General features: G+C 45.0%; 1 protein-coding gene across 2 annotated transcripts in view; it reads left to right on the top strand.

The window, feature by feature from the left end:
* The first annotated feature begins 15 nt into the window (after nucleotides 1-15).
* The window catches only part of HAO1 (hydroxyacid oxidase 1), a 30,926-nt gene continuing 11,754 nt past the window's right edge, over nucleotides 16-19,187 (top strand). For both annotated transcript variants that reach the window (XM_085577039.1, XM_021540296.4), the window contains exons 1-3: nucleotides 16-4,228; nucleotides 11,052-11,203; nucleotides 17,681-17,936. In XM_085577039.1, coding sequence (XP_085433165.1) covers nucleotides 4,092-4,228; nucleotides 11,052-11,203; nucleotides 17,681-17,936 — 545 coding nt within the window. In that variant the 5' untranslated portion in view covers nucleotides 16-4,091. The remainder of the gene's footprint in view (nucleotides 4,229-11,051; nucleotides 11,204-17,680; nucleotides 17,937-19,187) is intronic.

Here is a 19,187-nt window from a genome sequence, read left to right as displayed (position 1 = left end):
AATCTTTAAAAGGAACCTGGACATCAATGAATTGCTTCATTTTGGAGGGTTTCCCTGGAGGAACCCAGGGCTCTCAGAGGTTCAGAATGGAACTGGGCAGAACAGCATAACTGAACCCTTAAAGGCTTCACCTCCACACAAGGTAGTTCTTTCCCCTCCCTGAGAAATCCCCTAACTCTGCCAAAGCTATGCTGACTCCCTCTGGGATTTGGAGGCCAGCAAGAAATGTACAGACCTAAAGGAGCCATCCTCAGGTTGTGGTTCACATTCCAGGCAGTGCTGCAGGAATAGGCTGTAGGGGCAGCTGTGCCAGAGAGAGAAGGGACTGCCAGGAACCATCCCTGTGACCTCCTTGGACAGTGTGAGCAGCTACTGGATCTGGCACCTGGATTCATTCTGCTCAGGTGAGTTACCTGAGCTGCCTCTCCCTGTGAAAGAAGCAGCTGCAGGGCCTGGGTCATTTGCCACTCCCTTTGGTCTTCTTCTTTTCCACTGTGTTCATTTCTGGATACAAAGTGCAAGTTGGAACGGTATCAAATGAAGCCTTGGGAGCATTTTGTTTGCTGGCTTGTCAGCTGCTTGTTGTTTTCTTATGATGTGAGAATATGAAATTTTCTCCATGAAAATATCACATGGAATATTACTACAGGCAAAATTAGGTCAGGTTTTGATCAGGTTCAAGCAATCAGAAAAATCCAAGCTCTAGTTTTGTATAGGAAATACTGAAGAAAATGAAAGTGGTAGAAAAGCTTGATTTTTCTATCAGGAACTGGACCAGTGGTAAGTCCCAGCTCTGGGAATGCAACTGCCCAGTAGTGTGTGCTGTCATTTCCTTCTGCTGGGGAGTAAGTTGTATTTCACTTCAGTAAGTACTGTGGTGATTACTTATTTTTAACCAAACATCTTCATTCCTCTCCCATTAGAAAAACACCTAGAACTCTCTGCTTTTACTTTTACTTCTTTCCTGAGGAGAAAGGAAAGCTGTGCATTTAAACATTCAGGGAACAAATGGGGATGTAGTTATCCTAATGTTTTCATTTAAATTTCCATTTTACATGGAAAGGTTGTTTTTAATGGTTCACTAGAATTACTTGGAGCCTGCTGGTACTTCAGACTTTTACATCTGTTAATCTGGATTCCAGGGGAGTGTGGGAGCTGAACCTTTGCACCAGAGATTTTCCTGGCACAGACTGGGCCTGTGCCTCACGTGCTTGCAGAGGATGCAGAAAGGACAGTGGCCAAGTGTCAGTCACACATCAGGAAATCACAAGATCACCCTTGATAAGAACACTTTTTATGTCTTTGTTGCTGTGGTTGCGGGCACAAGAGTGACACTGAGTCTTCTTTGTAAATCTGCTCTGGATTGGTTTAATTGTACTCAGAACCATCCAGCTCCTCCCAGGAGATTCAGTCCTCTGCTCAATGCTCCATTCTTCTGCCATCCCAGCAATCTCCAGACTTCCAAGCTAACTTCCCAAAACAGACATCTAGGGGCCTGTTCCAGCCACCTGCTGGATGGCCAAGGAGCTGTCCTCATCCCTGCAGCATCCATTGGCTTTGACTCCCACAGTGGAGTTTCCAGATGGCTGCTGGGATAAAAACGCCACAAGTATTTTCTGTTGGTTCTCCTGGCTGCCTTGGAGGGGACAAAATGAATTGGTTCAGCTTTGACTGATGTAAGATGCTGTCCAAAAACACTCTAGAAAATAGGTATTTTATGACTTTATTTGGAGAAATTGTTTGTGGGGAATTCAGAAGCCAAAATAACTGTTTTACTTACGTAAGGTACTTGATAAAACAGCTTTGCACAACAGTCTTGAAAAATGGGCAATGGCTTGTACACTAAAACATTTGAATTATTTGATGCAGTTAACTTCTCCAGTTAATCTTTACTGCAGCTAACTAAAGGGAGAAAGTCCCAGCTGGGTCATCTTTCCCCAGCAGAGGTTTTCATGTGCTGACAGGAGACTGTTGGTGTTTTTTTCTCTGATCCTGCAGAAGGACACAGGTCCAGATTGGAATGCTGTGCAGAAGTCTCCCTTTCTAGCAAGTCACAGCCATCAGGACAAGCATGTGGTTTTTCTCCTAAGTATTTTTGGCTTTTGCAAGTAGTGCTTTCTAAGCCACAAGTTGTGTCTCTGTTCAAAATACCCTCTGTGGGGTTTTTCCTCTGGAATTTGTGATTGATCTTTTGAACCACAGTGAAATGTTTCCTTTGCAGAGCCTGGATCAGCTGAGCTCTAAGTGTGACCCCATTCTCTGTTTGTAGCTCCTGCCAAAGGAGCGAGGGAGAAGCAGGAGATGAGGGAGGGGATGTTCACATGACCCTGGCTCTGTTGGTTTTTTGACATGGATTGTGGCAGTGAGGTTTGCATGGTTGCTCGGGCAAGCTCTTTGCTGTTCAGGCAAGATTCCTTGGCTCCAGGGTTAAAGGTCAGACAGCTGATGTCTCATTAAGCAGCCAGGGAAAATCTCACCCAGAGAAATTTCATTAAAATGAGGAGCCAATTACTTGGAGGGAAGCTGTGTGTGGTGGTGTCAGATGTGTTGAGGAGACCTGGCATTAAATATCACGTTTTCCTTAGTTTTGTTTCCCTTGTGCTGATACTGGCACTTTCCACCTCACTCCAGCTCAGCAGCTAGCCAGCATGGGAAGTGATGGATCCTGCTGGAGGCTCCAGTTCCAGTTGGACTCCTGAGCTCTGTGGAACTTCCTAAGGTGTGTTGGCTGGATTGCAGTAGGAATTCAGTTGTCCAAGAGGGGTTTCAGGGTGTGAGTGACAGATGTGGGAGATCCATAAAGGGTGGCACCTGAGAAACTTCAGGGGAGGGAAGAGCAACTTCTAGCTTGAGTGGCAAATAACGGCAATTAAAGTAAATCACTGATATCTTGTGAATGTGGGAGAGAAACATCTAAGTGGAAAAATAAATATCAAGGTGGGAAGAGTTTTGAAGAATACAGACATTATAGAACAGGGAGAGGGGAACAGTGGGGCCACACTGTTGTTGCCTCCAGAAATTTTTGCAGCTTCCCAACATAAAAACCTTTTGAGTTCATTGAAGTTGAGTTCAGCTGCACATATTAGAATGTCCAGCTATCATGCAGCACTTCCTGTCTCATGCTCCAGGATAAATACCTGTTTTTAGTACAGATGATGCAAACTTTAAATAAATGCAAGCAGACGTGTCCCCAGTTTTTTGCTGCAAGTGCAGTGAAATGCCAAGGTTAAAGCAGTTTGCATTTGAATTGTTTCTGACACTGATACGTGACAAATGCCTCGTGGTGTAATTGTGTGTAAATTGATATTAATGTGCAGTCTGCAGCTGAAAAAATGAATATATACACATGATATACTCTTAATTGCCCTGTCAAACAATTACTATAAACCTGTTTAAAACTCTGCATATTTTTTAAAATTTAAAATAAGGAGAAATCAAGAAATGTTAACCAAGTCTGTTACACTTGGGATGAGGATTGTGTCTTCGATAAGATGACTTTGTTTCCAGATGATGAATGTATGTGACTCTTTAATATTTTTGGAATAAAGAGAGCCCTCTGAGTTGTGGAGATGGAATTATCTGAAAAGCGGGAGCTGTTTGCCCAACAATGTCTGGCAGGTGGGTCTCTGCAACTGGCCTTGGTAACCAGGATTTTAATGGAAATAACTGTATCTCACCTGTGTTAGGTGTTACCCTAAATGTGCAGGCTGGGACCTGCTTTTAGAAATCATCCAAATCAAGACTTTGCGTTTTGGGCATGAGCAAACTCTTTCTGCTTTCAGTTGCCTGGATATTTTGGATGATAGAGGGGAATGTACATTCCTGTTACTGGAGGAATCGATATATTGCTTACTAATTTTCTTCCTTTTTACCATATTTTATTCTGTTATGTTTTAGGTTGGCCTTGACCACATGAACTAAAAGATGGTGCTGAAGTCCAATATGACACAAGAAGATGGTGTATTTATTTTTTTTGGGAGGGAGAAATGTAGACAAGTTGACTCCTGATGAGGTCCCATATTAATGATTTACAGGCAAAACTCCAGAGTTGAAAAGTGTGGGAGTAAACTAACCCAGTGAGATCTGCAGACATGTCTGGCAAGCCAGTGTGCATTGCAGATTTTGAGGAGTATGCTAAAAACTTTCTGCCCAAATATGTGTATGATTATTACCGATCTGGGGCGGATGACCAGGAAACCCTAGCTGATAATGTCGCAGCGTTTTCCAGGTAGGAGGATGATTGAAGGCTGTGGTGGGAGGCAGGGGGTGTAAGTTCTGTTTTATTGGTAGATGTGGTGCAATTTTAGATTTTTCTCTGTGAACAAAGCTCAATTTTTCTGCAATGTCTTTCTATTTTAGCAAAAATACTCTCAACTGATTTTCAGGACAACTTTCTCCCCTTTCACTCCTCCACCTAACAAATTCTGTCAAAAAGCAGTCCATAAAATCCATTAGCACCTTTTTACTTTTGCCTGCATTTGGGTTCTTTTGTTAACAGAAATTCTCTCCAGAGTCTTTCAGCTCCAGTATTTAATCATCCAATGAAACTGTAATTTGTACATTTTAGGTTATAGTGCCAGCAAGGGGTTCTTGGGGTGGGGTTGTACTTTTTAGGTCCTTAGTCAGTTTTGCATTTTCCTTAGTTCTCCTAAACTGAATTAGTTCTGTGGCCTTCCCAGATGAGAGCTGCAGGAAGGATTTGCATTTCCCAACTCTGGGGTGAGCTGGGAAAGCCAGGGTTCAGTCCTGGGTGGCCCAGCTGTGCTCAGGGGTTTCCAGCAGGAGGTCAGCCCTTCACCAGGAGATACTGTAAATGCTGGGAACTGCTATAAACCAGTTTTGACTTTGATCCCCTGAACTGTTGTCAAAACCTGGGCTCAGGTCTTCCATAGCTCAGGACAAGGTCAGCACAAAGTCAGTGGGCACTTGCTGTGGCATTTGGTGGAAGTGTCACAACTGGCATTGGATCAGTTGGTTTCCCTCCTCCCAAATGTCCCTGAGCAGGGCAGAGGGAAGGAGGCAGCTGGAGACTGCTGCCCTCAGCCCAGCTGAACCCAGTCAAGCTGCTCAAACAGCTGCTGACATCTCCTTCCTGCTGGGGCTGTGTTGGTGCAGATGTTTAACCCCCTGCATTTGTCTTTGCAAAGGCTTTGTCTTTAGTTCCTCTAACAAACCAAACCATTATTGTCTTGGTTTATTTTGATTGTCCTTCTCCCTCCCCGCTTTGCTTCTCTGCAGTCCTACTCAGTGCTCCAGTTGCTTTCCCATAGGCTATGGGCCATTCAGCTGGAAACCTGATGCAAGTTGAGGGTTCTAGAAGGCTCTGTGATAATTCATTTAGCTGGATCTCAAAGGTCAGAACCTTCATTTTAAGTATACATGTAGAAATGTCAAGAGAAGACAACTCACCTCCAGTGCTTATTCCAGACCTCTTAGCTCCATGCAGAAGCTGCCATCACAGAAGTTCCCCTGCTCAAACACAAGCTAAAAGATTGCCCTGAGTAGTGAATAGGAGCAGGAGGGGATGGAGTAGCACTCACCTGATTTTTATTGTGCCTTTTTTAATGCTTCCAGATGTTCTGATGCTACTTGGCCTCATAAAAGCAAAATGAGACATTAAGGAAAGGACACTCCAAGGAAGCACTTGCAGACAATAAACTGCAGGAGCAGTGAATGTTTGACTTGTAACTGCTGAGGCTGATCATGATGAGGTGGGATCTAAAGCTGCCAGGGAGAGGCTAACAAAGAGCTGGGCATGTCCCATGCTGTGCTGGCATCAGCGGAACTCGGTGTTGGTGGGAGATAAGGGCAGCTCTGCTCTGAAGCTGTTTCTGCCACAGGGATGGATTCCTCTGATAAGAGACCTCCTTACATCAGGCTGGTTGCCTGTGGGCTTCAGGCTTACCTCATCTTTCCTGAATCTTCTATCAGGATTTCAATAAAACCTTCCAGTTTTAGGTGTTTGAAACTGGTGTTTGCAGACGGCCTGGGACTGAAGGAGATGTTCATTAGCAATGCCTGACACGTTAAAAGAAATGAATGACATTTGGTGTGGCTGAAAATACCTCAGTGCTGAGTCCCTGCTCCTCAGCATAGTGGGGATGAAGGGGCTGGGAGGTGTTTCTTTTCTCCCTCCCCTTGTATTTATCTGAAATAAAACAAGATCCCATTTTCTCAGCATGTGGAATGCTGCCATAAACAGTCGTTAGGCCATGTTTGCAATGGCTTCCTGGGAATACATCTCTAAAAGGCAGAACCTGCTTCAAAGACTTTGTAATATTTTGTTTTATAAGACCTGTTTGACACAAGGGACTTTGAAAAACCTTTATTTTTCCCTTGGATGCTGTTGGGAGAAGCATGGCCCAGCTGTTACAGATGGGGCAGTGCTGCTCTGACCCTCACACAGTCCTGATGTTCTGCCTATTCCTGACTACAGCTTGTGAGTAAATATAAAGTCAGATGGACTTTACACCCCAAGGCACAAAGATCACCGAGTCAGTTCATTTTGTGAAAGATAGGAGTATGTTCAGCTTTGTTTCCTATTGATTTTCCATGTCAGAAGCTTAGTTGCAGAATTCAGTCTAATTTAGAAAGTTTGCAGTTTATTAAATATTTATATTTAAGTCTAAAGGGAAAAGGAAGCACAAAACTGAACCAGAAGCAGGAATGGTTAGCTGATACCTTTATGGTGCAGGATTATTCAAGTGAGGTGTGAGGTTAGAAAACCAGTGCTGGGTTTATTTGCGAGGGGTTTTTTTTTTTTTTGCAAACATATTGTTTCATTTCTGGAGAAATAAATAGATTATCTTATTAAGGACTAATATTACTCTTGTTATAGATAAAAATTGACGCAGCCAAATTAAAAATAAAAGTAACAATTTTATTATAGCAATCAAATTCTATCTGAGCCAACCACAAAGAAAAAGACAGTGCCGAGCCCGGGATCGGTGCTGGGTGGGTCACAGGTTTGACCACTCCAGCAGAGGGTCTCCTACGCCACACACCACCCTCTTGGTACAAGCAGTTTTTATAGGGGTTATTTTTCTTGAGGCCGGGATTTGGTGATCAGCCTTTTCTTTCCATTCAAAGTCCCACATATTCATAAAGTCTCTTTTTTCTGTGTTGAGCTGAACAATCTGGTGTCCAGGAAGCGATGGGTCCTCCTGATGCAGTTACAGGGAATACGGTATTCAGATGTATCACCCTGGAGGGTTCTAGTGATTCCAATCTTGGGTCTTGCCAGGATGATCATTGCTTGGAAGCTCCTGGATCACTTTGAGAAACGACGCATCTCCGGACGGGCTACATGTATTAACTTGTAAATGAGGTTTTATCGGGGACCAGTCTCTACATATGTGAGACAACCTCCAGTGCCGACTTGTGCATTTTCTTAATAATATCAAATATGACATATCACTCTACAGGTGTGAATTATCTTTATTGCATATAACACTATTATTAAAAATAACCCTAATGGGTGGTTGTGCTACTGGATCCTGCAGTATCTTTGGAATGCATCATGCAATTTTTGTAGCAGCACAATTGATACTCATTGGATTATAAAACTATTGTCTTGGCCTTTTGACCTTGAGGTGCTTTGTGTAATCAGATACCAGAGAACAAACTGCCTCCACAAGGACAGTGTTTGAGATGAGTTTAACACCAGGTACAGCAACTCTCCCTCAGCTCTTCTGGGACTGAGGGAAGAACCAGCACTCAGATGATGACATCAGTGTGTTCCTGCTGAGGCCAGAAAAGTATTTTTTATTCATAGTTCTCAAATGGCCCTGGCAGAAGTGAGGCATTAAGGCCAGAAAGGGTGATTTGGGATGGCAGAGCATATGTCATTCCCTGTGGTGTCTGCATGCCTTCTCCTTGGGTTTGCTCTGCATCCTGGAATGCTGAGTGCCCTCCCAGCCCCGTCTGGAGCTGAAATCCCCTCTCGAGTTGTCACAGAAATGAGGGGCCTGAATGGAGAAGAGATTTTTGTGACAAGGTAGGGATGCCTTTAGTTCGATGGCATTCAGGAAATCAGTCTGGAGTCTCCCCTCTGGGCATACCAGGGAAGGGGGCATGTGGAGCAGGCTCCTGCTAATTGGCCCTGCCACAGAGTTCCCGGAGGCCTTAGGAGAAGCTGCCTTGTTCTGTTGTGTGCAAGGAACAGCAGCTGCTGCTTCAGCAGTGCAAATGTAGGCTTTCTGCAAACATGGTGTTACCTTATAGCAATTAAAGGCATTAAAATGGACACAGAAGTAATTTAAACACTGGTTAGAAAAGCAAGGCTTATGGTGGGACTGAGTCAGACAAGTCCGGGAAGTTCAGGGGGAGAAAAGGAAAGGAATGCTTAGAATAATAATTTAGTTGTGTTGCTGTGGTGTCTTTCACCTCAGATTCCCACTGCACTGTGAAAAGAGTGTGGATGGCAAGACATGCTGGAAGGGAAGATAATTTTTCCCAAGGAAAAGCAGCTGATGCCTAACCTGGCATAGCACCAGCCCCTGCCCCTTCTGAAGGGAAGTGGGGTTGTAGAAGACAGAAGGGCAGCAAACAGGATTTGGTTTAGGATGGAGGCTTGGCCGGAGCAATGTGTATTTTCCCAAATGTGCTTCTTGACCTGCAGCATGAGGGGATTTGGGACAACTCAGGAGAGGAACAAGAGAAGTTGCTTGAAAATACGGTGCAGTTTGAAAATATCAATGTTTTTCCTGGCTGAAAGCATCCCATGCTTCCTTCTTACGCCACTGCAAGGTAATATACAATCAGAAATTTTTTTGAGCATGGAGAAAAAAGGAAAAAACCCAAAAGATTAATCCCCCTTCTTTCCCTTTAATCCTTCCTTCAAAATAGCTTTTAGCTGAAGCTGCCTAAATTGGGAGTGCTCGATGCCTTCCCCACTGCGGCACCTCCTGCTTCCAGCTGGGAAGAAGGATGCATTCACTCTCAGTTGCTGATTGCAGCACATGAGCGTGGACTTGGCTGTAAAATGATGTGGGTGATGAGATGATGAATTTAAAAAAAAAAAAAAAAATCCAAGTTTTTTCCAAAATATGCAGGAAATGTTTCACTGAAGGACTTGGAGGATGCAGGTGCTGTGTGCAGCCAAATGAATGTGTGCCCTGGTGATGGAGAAATGCTACCGCTGAGGTTTCCTTGCTGCTGTGAAGGGCACTTCCCTGTCCAGACAACACCTGGTTTAAAGTGTCTGTCAAAATCAGAGTTGGAAACAACCAAGTTTCCAAAGCAAGAGCAGGTTTTATTAAAGGATGATGATACTCAGCTACTGAACCTGCTTGGTGTTTTTGTGGGAGCACTCAGTTCTGGGTCAGCAGCACCCATCCAACTGGATGTTTATTGACAGGATGTGACCTGATCAGGGATCTCTGCTCGGGACTGCATCATTTTTCTTGCATGCACTGCTGGGAGAATTTTGGCTCTTCCTGTTTCTCTTCCCAGCCAAAAGCACCACAGGGATGGTGTACCTCAGGACTGACCCTCACAGGCCGTCTGTGAGATGGCAGTGGCAGGTACCTATTTGAGAAACCAGGAGCCCAGTGGAAGAGGGAGATGCTTCACATCCTTTATGCTCTTGGGTCTGACTGTATAAATGAGCAAGGTTACAAATGGTTTTTTGTTTTCTTTCTTTGCTGGGAAAAGATACTTCAGGGCAGAGTGGAAGCCTTTGGAATGAGGATTAGGGAAAAAAGAGGGAGAAAGAAGTAATGTTTTCTTTGTCCCACTCTCAGCCCATCCTCCCCTGAAAAATAACAAACTATTGCAATGGAATGAAAACAAGTGTGAGGAGATGTTCCTGCCGTGTGTGTCTTGGCACTGAGTAGCACAGCTGACTTCTACAACCACACATCTCCTTCCAAGTATCATAACTGTCCTCCCTGGGGAGCACTGCCTGGAGAGCTGGCACAGCCCCAAGCTCCAGGCCTTCAGAAATGTGGGTCTCATCCTGGCTCTGCCCCAGGCTTTTTGGGAAAATGTCTCTTGATCTTCCTATAAAACAGATTTTGTCTTCCCCCCCCTGAATTTTCATTTTAATACACAAGCTCAAGCTCACCCTTACTCCCTGTCACAGGGTAGCAGTGGCTGTGCTTTTCTCTCTCTGCTGGTAATTGTAATATTATCAGTCTCAAGCATTCTGGTGCAGAGCAGTTGCTCAAGTTCAGCAGTATTATACCATACATTTTAAATTCTTTTCTGTAATTACAGCTCAGGAGCTGTGGAAACCCTTTTGGAGGGAGAGAGGCCTCTGTGAGAGAGTGGTGCTTGCAGGGAGCTTTGGCCTGGCTGAGCTCACAAGAGGCAGCCCCAGGTGTTGCACCTCCTCTTGTGGCTTCTAGTGGTGGCAGTGCTGTGACAACACCTGGATGATGGGGACAAGTCCCATGGCACAGGTATCCCCAGGAATGCAACTTTCCTCATAAAACTTTGAATGTTATGGTGTCTAGTTGATCCTGTAATAGGGATTGTGGTCTTCTGATGCTGTTCTGTGTGTAGGAGGAAAAAAAAGGTAAATTTTTGTGTGTGCAGATGTGGTGTCCAGCCTGGCTGCAGTAAACTGTATTTTCAGGTTAAGTGTGGTTTAGTTTGCTCTGGTTTGGAAAAGGGAGCTCCAAGCCTGCAGGCCAGGCTTGTGTTACCAATAATCTCGTGTCTGTTGGTTCCCTAGTCCGTAGAAGGGATAACTGAGGGTGGCTGATGACTTTCCCCATTTGCACATAGCATCTGGCATCCAGTTCTGTCCCAAGGCTTTCAGGGGGCTGAGACTCACCACGAACCTCATTGTGTTACTGCTCCTCTCTTTCCTTTCTAACAATACCAGTCAAAAGTGTTCAAGGGGTCTTTGCTTCTTTCACCCTCACTGCTCTTTGGTCCCTCCAGGTTTTGTGCCCTGCAGGGGTTTTGCTGCAGCTCTGGATGGCGCAGTGGGATTCTGCTCCAGCCCCACGGACAGCAGAAAAACCTGCTCCTGCCCAGTGGGAGCTGTGAATTCCTGCCATGCTGCAGCCGTTTGAAATTCAGTGTATCTGTGTGTGTGCCAGGTGGAAGCTGTACCCGCGGGTGCTCAGGGACGTGTCAGTGATGGACCTGTCCACCTCTGTCCTGGGCCAGAGGGTCACCGTGCCCGTGTGTGTGGCTGCCACGGCGATGCAGCGCATGGCTCACCCCCACGGAGAGACGGCGACCGCCCGAGGTGAGCGCTGCCGCGGCATGGGGAGGGACAGGGCGGGGCAGTGCCCTGCCTGGGCATCCCGCCTGGGCTCCTCGCTCCTGAGAGGGTTTGAGCTGCTGCTCGGGGTAACCGGGTTGCTTCTTGCGTTTGTTTTTTACCGTTTCACTCGTTTGAGTGTGGTTTCCCTCTTCATAAAACTGGGCGGGGGAAAGGAAGGATGCAAGGGGGGAATAATTTGTCACATAGATGTTTTCAATTTCATATCTACTTATCTATACATTCTATGTACTTGTAAACATTGTCACAACAACATTTTGCCTATTAGAGATTTGACTCTAGAAATTAATCTAACTTCTAGAGGCCTTTGTTTGCCTGTGAAAAACCCTTGCTTGGAAGAGAGCTTTTTGAGAGCATCCCAGGGAGGCAGTGAGATAAGGGCCCCTCTGGGCTAGAAGCTGCACAAAATTGTTGCCAGCACAGAGGCTGCAGCTCAAAAGGATATTAACCAGAATTCAGATGGGGAGCTGTCACCTACTCCTTTGACTCCAGCTGTAGAATGGCACCAAATCTGAGGAAGAAGTGTGGACTGTGCATTTCAGTGCTCCTGTGCTGAAAGGAAGAGAGTACAACACCTAAGTAGGTGATATGTAAAAAAGAAATAATCCTGTGCATGGTTGGGTTATTAATCTGACAGCGTTTCCATGCCCACTGCAGCAGATGCTGGTGTGAAGCGAGTCTAATTCTCAGCCCTGCAGTGGGAGCTGCTCTCAGTTCTCATCGCTGTGATGTGCACGGGGGTGGGCTACAGCACAGCTCCACCATTATCTTTGAGAAACACACCTCTCCAATTCCACAGCATGTTTGGGGCCGCGCTTTTCCCCTTCCCAAGAGCTTTATTCGGAAGCCGAAGCCGTTTTCTCTTTTTTGCAAGTGCCAGCGCACTCCACGCGATGGCACTCCAGCACCTCGGATCGGTTTGGGAAGGCCGCCCTAGCGCTGTCCCATCCTTTGGCAGCTCCCGCGGATCACTTCTGGGCCAGGTTGTGCAGGGAGGAAACTCTGAAACATTAAGTGCAAACATATTAATGCCATGGTGAGAGCGAGATTTGAAACACAAAATTTGGGATGTTTCTTAGCAAAAAATTCCCACTGATGCTGCAGCCCAGCCACATTTTAAGGCATAAATTCACAATGGCATGCAAAGTTGAGTCGTACAATAAGGCTGGGTACCACATTTTCAAACTTTAGCACGTGTTTTTTGCATTCAGTGTTCCTGGGTTTTCAAGCTGGGGCAGCTTGGTGTACTGGCACCAGTTGGAATGTGAGGTCCAGAAAACTTACCATTGGAGCTGGTGAAGTTTTAATTGCTTTCAAAGGGGGGCAGTATTAAAATCACATCCATTGCATTGGCATTTGGGTGAGGAAAAAATGGCTTTGGTTTTATGCTGTTAGAGATGGAGTGGGGCACTCAGTGCCAAGATTTTGGTTTGACCTTAAAAGATGATAGGAATTAGCTGTAAAGTACACATTTGGTTTAAGGGTTTTCTTAAACTTAGGACACTCAGGATCAGGGTGTTTGCCACATCCAACTTCTCTTCTGTTCCAGAGGTAGCATAGAGTTTAAGTGAGCAAACTTGGTTGGTTGCTTGCTTTATTTCAGCTTCAGCTGCACCAGTTTGCACAAGCCAAGGAGGTCTGACCCATAGTTCTATGGCTTCTGCAAAGCCTGGCATGCTCCATAAGCTTGGCTTTTCATGGCTCAGGTGTGCAGGAAGTGCTGTTTGGGGTGGTGCCTCTGCTGTGGTCATGATCCTTGAGAAGCACAGTGTGGCCTGAGTCCTGCCCCTTCCCAGCCAGTGCCCTGGCTCATGTTGGAGCAGAGCAGCTCCCACAGGAGGCCCCTGTGTACCATGAGCCTGCCTGGCTGGCCTTGAACCCCAAGGGATAATCCTGGTTCACACCATGCTGCCCTGTAGGGCAGGGTGATGAAGAGAGCAATGACAGCTCCTTCCCTGAACTTCTGGTGTTTGAGGACAATGCTTGAGGAATTTCCTGGAGTGACAGTGTCTTGCATGGAGCTGCTCTGCTCTCCTGGCAGGTTTGTCCACGTGCTGTAGGGTAAATGTCCCCTCTGGGGACAAGGGCATGTCATGGTGTCCCTTAGAGCTCCCTGCCCTCACAATTTCTTGCTCTGGGGCTTCTCAGGGTTTTGGGGGCTGCTGCTTCCTGAGGGATGCTCTGCCGCAGCAACCAAGCTGATGGAGAGGAGTGTGCACCTTCCCAGAACAGGGCAGGGTCCATCAGCTCACCTGAAACACTCCTTCATGGGCAGTTCTTTTGCATGAGTAAAGAATCTTTTCTAGGAAAAACATCCAATTGTCATTTCAAGAGTTGCTGATGACAGGCCAGCTAACACAATGTAAGTTATTCCAAAGGTTAGGTGACCCCACTCTGAGCAGAATAAATTGCAGTCATGGTCAAACCTTACACAGCCTCAAATCAAGGTGTTGGATTTACATGCACTCCTGACAGCTAGACTTTAAAATAATAGAAAAATTTTAAAGAAGTCTATGCAGGCTGTAATAAAGTTGCTCCTCAGTTTTCTCTGACATTTGTCTGGAAGTAGCAGGAGTCCTTCCTTACAGAGAAAGTTCTCTTGTCCTTGAAACAATTTCATGCACCTTGGCAGTTGTCCCAGTTTTTCTAGGTCTTCCTTCAAGTATATTCACTGGCATTTTAGTTGTAGCTCATCTGTGTATGTGGCAATTTTCCAAAGAATGGATTTTCGGTTCAGTAGAGACTGAAAAATTGGGAGGAAAATTGTTTTGGATTAACGGAAATGTTTCATTTGATCCAAAACATAATGTTTTATTTCATTTTCCTACTGGCTAATGGTTTTAGCTATAGTTCTGTTTTGAAACAAAAGTGTCAGCTCAGGAGAAAACATTTCCATTTTGAAAAGATCACCACATGACATTTTGACTTAGGTGTTTTTTTCTCATCCTTCCCACTCCAATTTCAACGTCTTTGACTAAAAATATTTGCCAAATTTGATGAATAATCTTAGCCACTAAAGAGCAAAAGTTTGCTCTCTAAACAGTTTTCAATAGAATCCTTCTGATTCTATGGGATCTTTTTTTCTGGCTTGTCCATCAGCAGATTCACTGTTCCTCCATGCCAAAGCATTCATTTGCCACCCTGACTTCATGCTGTGCTTGCAAACTAACGTGATCCCCATGTCAACAGGACCCACCTCAAGTACACTGACTCAAAATTTTATGCACCATCCAGCTGCTCAGCAAGAAATAGAAGTTTTTTGCAACCTTAATTGATTATGAACAGATCTGTAGCATTATTTTATTGAGATTTGTGTTTATATTTCTGCTTATTCCATATTGCACTTAATGAGTAGTTGAAATTCCTATGTTTTCACCTCACAGCAGCATTGCAGTACCTGGCTTCTCCATGAATGGCTGAAAATCAGGCTGAGAACCTGACTGTGTTCTTGGCCAGGTCTTTTGAGAACTGTCACTGACAGTTGCTCAGGGCTGAAGTTTTTGTGTTTGCCCTCTGTAGCCACACTCAAACCCCTCTCCAGGATGCTGCTGATGTACGAAGGGTTTCACCATCACCTGTGACTTGACTGCACTGTTTGCTTTGCCAAATGCAGCACAGGAGTATTGACTGGAAAGCTGTTTTACTCCCCCTGTTTTAGCCAAGTTTCTAGCAGCTCTGTCATTCTCACTAGAGAGGGAGCAACACCTTTGTTCCTTTGGCTCTTAACAGGCTGCTACTGTGCTTTTTCTCTCTGTGAAGCTGAGCACTGAAATTTGGGGTTCTTCTGCCCATCAGACATGGTTGTGACTGGGAAGGATGAATTTGTCCATTTATTACATTTTGTATTCAGCCACAGTGAAAGCAGCAGGACTTTACACCTACCTCTTACCTATGTGGCGATCAAAAGATGAGGTTAATTTTGAGATACAAAAATTAATGTCAATCCACAGTCATGGAGAAGACAATATTCACATGGGACAGCGTGGCCTGGCCTGACCTGACCTGGATTTCCCCTGGAGAGCAGCGTGGCTGGGGGACTAAGTGCTGCAAGTGTTCCCAAGCAGCCTGGCACGTCAGGCAGGTCCCAGATCTATTTTGGTCACATGTCCCTTTCCCTCCAGCCTTCTTATACAGCTGACAGAACGCGTTGTGTCAATGGGAGGATGGCAGGCACCGCTCGCACGCAGGGTTTGTTAAGGGCTGAGGGAGGAGAGGCTGACAGGGATCTCTCAGCCAAGTGTTGTTTGTCAAGAGAGCAATGTGGAGTTCTTTAAACAATTCTGTTTCTTGGGAGATGCAACTCCAAGAACACAGCTGCTGCTCCTGAGAAATACCACTGTGCCAAAAGGACATCATGTTGATCTCAAAGAATGTCCTCTGGCCCTTAGCTTGGGGACAGTGGATTCACTGGATTCAGGGAAAAATGCCTGCAGTGGGGCAGTTTGACTGCTGAGCTTTGGAGATGCCTCTAAAAGGGAAATGATGGGAATTTGCCCGGCTAGAGGAAAAAAGCAGTTCCCATTCCCATACAAGGTAACTCTAACAAAATCTGCAAGCTTGAACTGGGCTCTTCTCCAGTGCCCTCCCTGAAGTATTCTTCCTCTGAGCTGCCCACAGAGACAAATTCCAAACCCTTCCCAAACCACGTAAGGAAGTGATGCCCCACCAGATGGGGGGAGGATGCTCTGAGGCTTCAGGATGAAAAAAAGGCTAAAAAAGGTCACTGCTCTGTTCCCACTGGAGCTTCCTCCTATGTGTTGCTATGTAAAATACTTCAGCTGAGTTCCCCAAGAGTGAATGGCTTCAAACTGCCAGAGGGCAGGTTTGGATTAGGGATGAAGAAGAGGTTCTTTACCTTTCTGTGATTCCAGCTCCCTGTATGTGGTTACTGCTGTGCTCTCTGCACTATCACAGAGCCCAGTAGGAGCCTGGGTGTACAAGGGTGAATATGTCCTTTGGTCAATGCTCAGGATTAAAAGAAGGCCTGGAAAAAAAAAACAAAACATAAAAAACAAGCAACTAAAAGCAATCATGCAGTAGCATGAGGAAAGGCTGGTTTACAAAAACCTCTCATGCTTAAACTCTGGCAAATGTCACATATTGCAGCAAGAGCATCCTGTGGGAATATGGCTGTAGTAGGACTGATTTGAAATAATAAATAATTTGCAGCACCCCAAAAGTGAAGTGTAAAATATGGTTGTTAGAGGAAATTAATTACTTCTGTTTTCTTCAACTGCAGCTAAATGTGTGAGACATTGGAGTGTATTTTTAGAGAAACCTAATTTGAAGTAGAAAAAAGCCCAACCAAACCTGGCAGCACTTCAGGCCTCTGTATCTCATGATTTTAGAAGTCTAGAAAATTGTCAAAATTGTTAAAATTATCAAGATCAAGCACAGATCAACCAAAACTGGAACTGGGAATTTTTGAAACTTTGAAAACTTTTGTCTGTGAACTTTGGATTTGCCTGAGAGATCTAAACTGTGTGTGTTCAGCTGGTGCTTCAGCAGAGAGCTGTGAACTTTACAGAAGAGATTAGGGGAATTTTGTGAGCATGCTTGCATGAAAATGCCATAACCCCGTTTGGGATGGCTGCATATTCATTGAACCAAACTGCTTAAACCTAATCCTAAATAAGATAAAAACACTTTTTCTTTGTTGCTACATGTGCAGCTAAGTTGAAAGGATATGGTGATATCCCATGATTTATATAATCTCTTTGCCAAAAACATTTTACTGTGCAGTTTCTAACTAAATTTTTGCTTTTTCAATAGAGGTAGACTTGGGAATAAAAGGAAAAAATGGAAATAAATGAACACATAAAGGCAGATTGAACCATAACATTAGCATTTCTCCCTTACCTGATGTGAGAGTTTTGCAGTTCCTGGGTTTGCAACATCCCCAGTGTAGAGGGAACTATGTCCAGTAATTTAATGGAGAGGAACGAGATGGTTACAAACTAGAGAGGTTTGGGTGATTGCTGCTGTATTTCCAGTGAGGGAAAACTGGCTGGTGGCCCTGGGAGGGTGTAACCAATTTGTTTGAATAAGCTGTTCATAAGTTTCCACTCCAAGAGGCTTGTAATCCTTATTTAATAAAATGTTGTCATAAAGACCACTTTTAATTCCTCCATGGGCTGGGGATGACGTCTTGAAACAGAGGTCCATTTACATTAAAAATATGCATACTGTGGTAGACCAAGAAAAACAAGGCTTTCTATAATATTTCTGAGTTTTACAGCATGTTTTTCCTTTATTTTACAATTAGTGACAGATTACTCCAAAAAGAATAAGTGATAGATTCATGAAAACATATCTGTATGAGGTTAGCTGGTGCAGAGGGTGATTTTTGGGAGGCATGTGGCAACATCCAAAATGCTGGAAGCCTTAAATGCATTTATTTGAATGCTCCTGTTTAGAGAATCTCCCTTTGTGTTCCTCCAGCCTGCCAGGCCATGGGGACAGGGATGATGCTGAGCTCCTGGGCCACGTCCTCCATTGAGGAGGTGGCAGAGGCAGCCCCGGCCGGCCTTCACTGGCTGCAGCTCTACGTGTACAAGGACCGGCAGGTGACGGCGTCGCTGGTGAGGCGCGCCGAGAGAGCCGGCTACCAAGGGATCTTCGTCACCGTGGACACCCCATACCTTGGCCGGCGCCTTGCCGATGTGCGCAACAAGTTCCAGCTGCCCCCGCACCTCAGGTACCTCTGCTGCCTGCCGTGGGACCAGGCCAGTGCTGCAGCCACCATGGGCTGCTGCAGAAGTTTGTCCTGGGGAAGAGCTCTGTGTGTGTCTGCTTGGGCTGGGATCTGCTTTGGGTCAAAACAAAGCTTTCCTGGATCTTTGCACGCTATAAAAGACGCAGTGTGAGGCTGCAGGCTGCTGAAGTGACACGGGGCATTTCTTTATGCAGATGGAAATGTTGGCTATCTTCAAACAGGGCAGAGCCTGGAGTGACTTGCACTGATGTCGAACTGGGATCCAGCAGCAGAATTGGCTGGGCTCTGGAAGGGATCTAGACTTAGTGGGCTGAAACTCCCTTCCAAAAGATGTTATGGTTCCTTCTGTGTTGTCCTATGACACCGCTCTGGGTCCAGGGCCATGTTGCTACTGACTGCAGAGCCCCTTTTCGAGCAACTTAAACTCTTCTTGTACTACAATACAGAAACATGTGGGTATAAGTCTTACTAAATTCTCCATGAGGGCAATTTTTACCCCACAGTGTGTTTTGGGACTCGTTCTGTGTCTCAGAATTTGTGTCATCATGATTTACTTCAGCATTAAATCTAGTTCCTCCCTACTGCAAGGCCGATGAGGAATTCAATTTTAACAGAGTTAAACCAGAATTTTAACTTTGCAATGGTGCTCAAGAGTGCTAATTTGCCTGGCCTTTTGTAAGTACAAGCTGATAAACTGTAGAGACTTCCCTGATAAACATATGCTGAAGTGCTGGCACAGTTCTAGCAGCCAAGGACTGGCTGGAAGAATATTTACTTGCTGGGATATCCAGGACTTGAAGCTAAAAATCTTGCAAGGTTCTTGCATGTAGGTCTTGGTAACAACCACAGTCTATCATGGCACATGTTAGAATTATTTAGAGCATGAAAATGAACACAAAAATGGAGAGACAGAGGAAAAAAAAAGAAAGCTTAATGTATTTTGAAGCAGATAAACTTTGAGGTGAGTTCCAGGTGAAAGCTAGTTTTGAATATTATCAATTAAACTGAATTGTTCTTCCTATGTCTCCAAAGACTGTTGTGTTATACTATACACACATAGTATGTAACATGTACTTAGCAAGTCACATCCAAAGGTTTTTCTTAATTTCCATACTATTCAAAAGGAAGATAAGCCATGGGGTTCTGCAGTAAATCTGATTCTCTAACTCACTGGCAAAAACTCCTCCAGAGCTTGGGGTGCTGGCTCTCCTCTGTGCACTTGTACTTGCAGCT

Source organism: Lonchura striata, chromosome 3 (genome assembly GCF_050655825.1).
Source record: "Lonchura striata isolate lonStrDom1 chromosome 3, ASM5065582v1, whole genome shotgun sequence".
In the NCBI taxonomy this organism is placed as follows: domain Eukaryota; kingdom Metazoa; phylum Chordata; class Aves; order Passeriformes; family Estrildidae; genus Lonchura; species Lonchura striata.
This window is presented reverse-complemented; position numbering and strand designations above follow the sequence as displayed.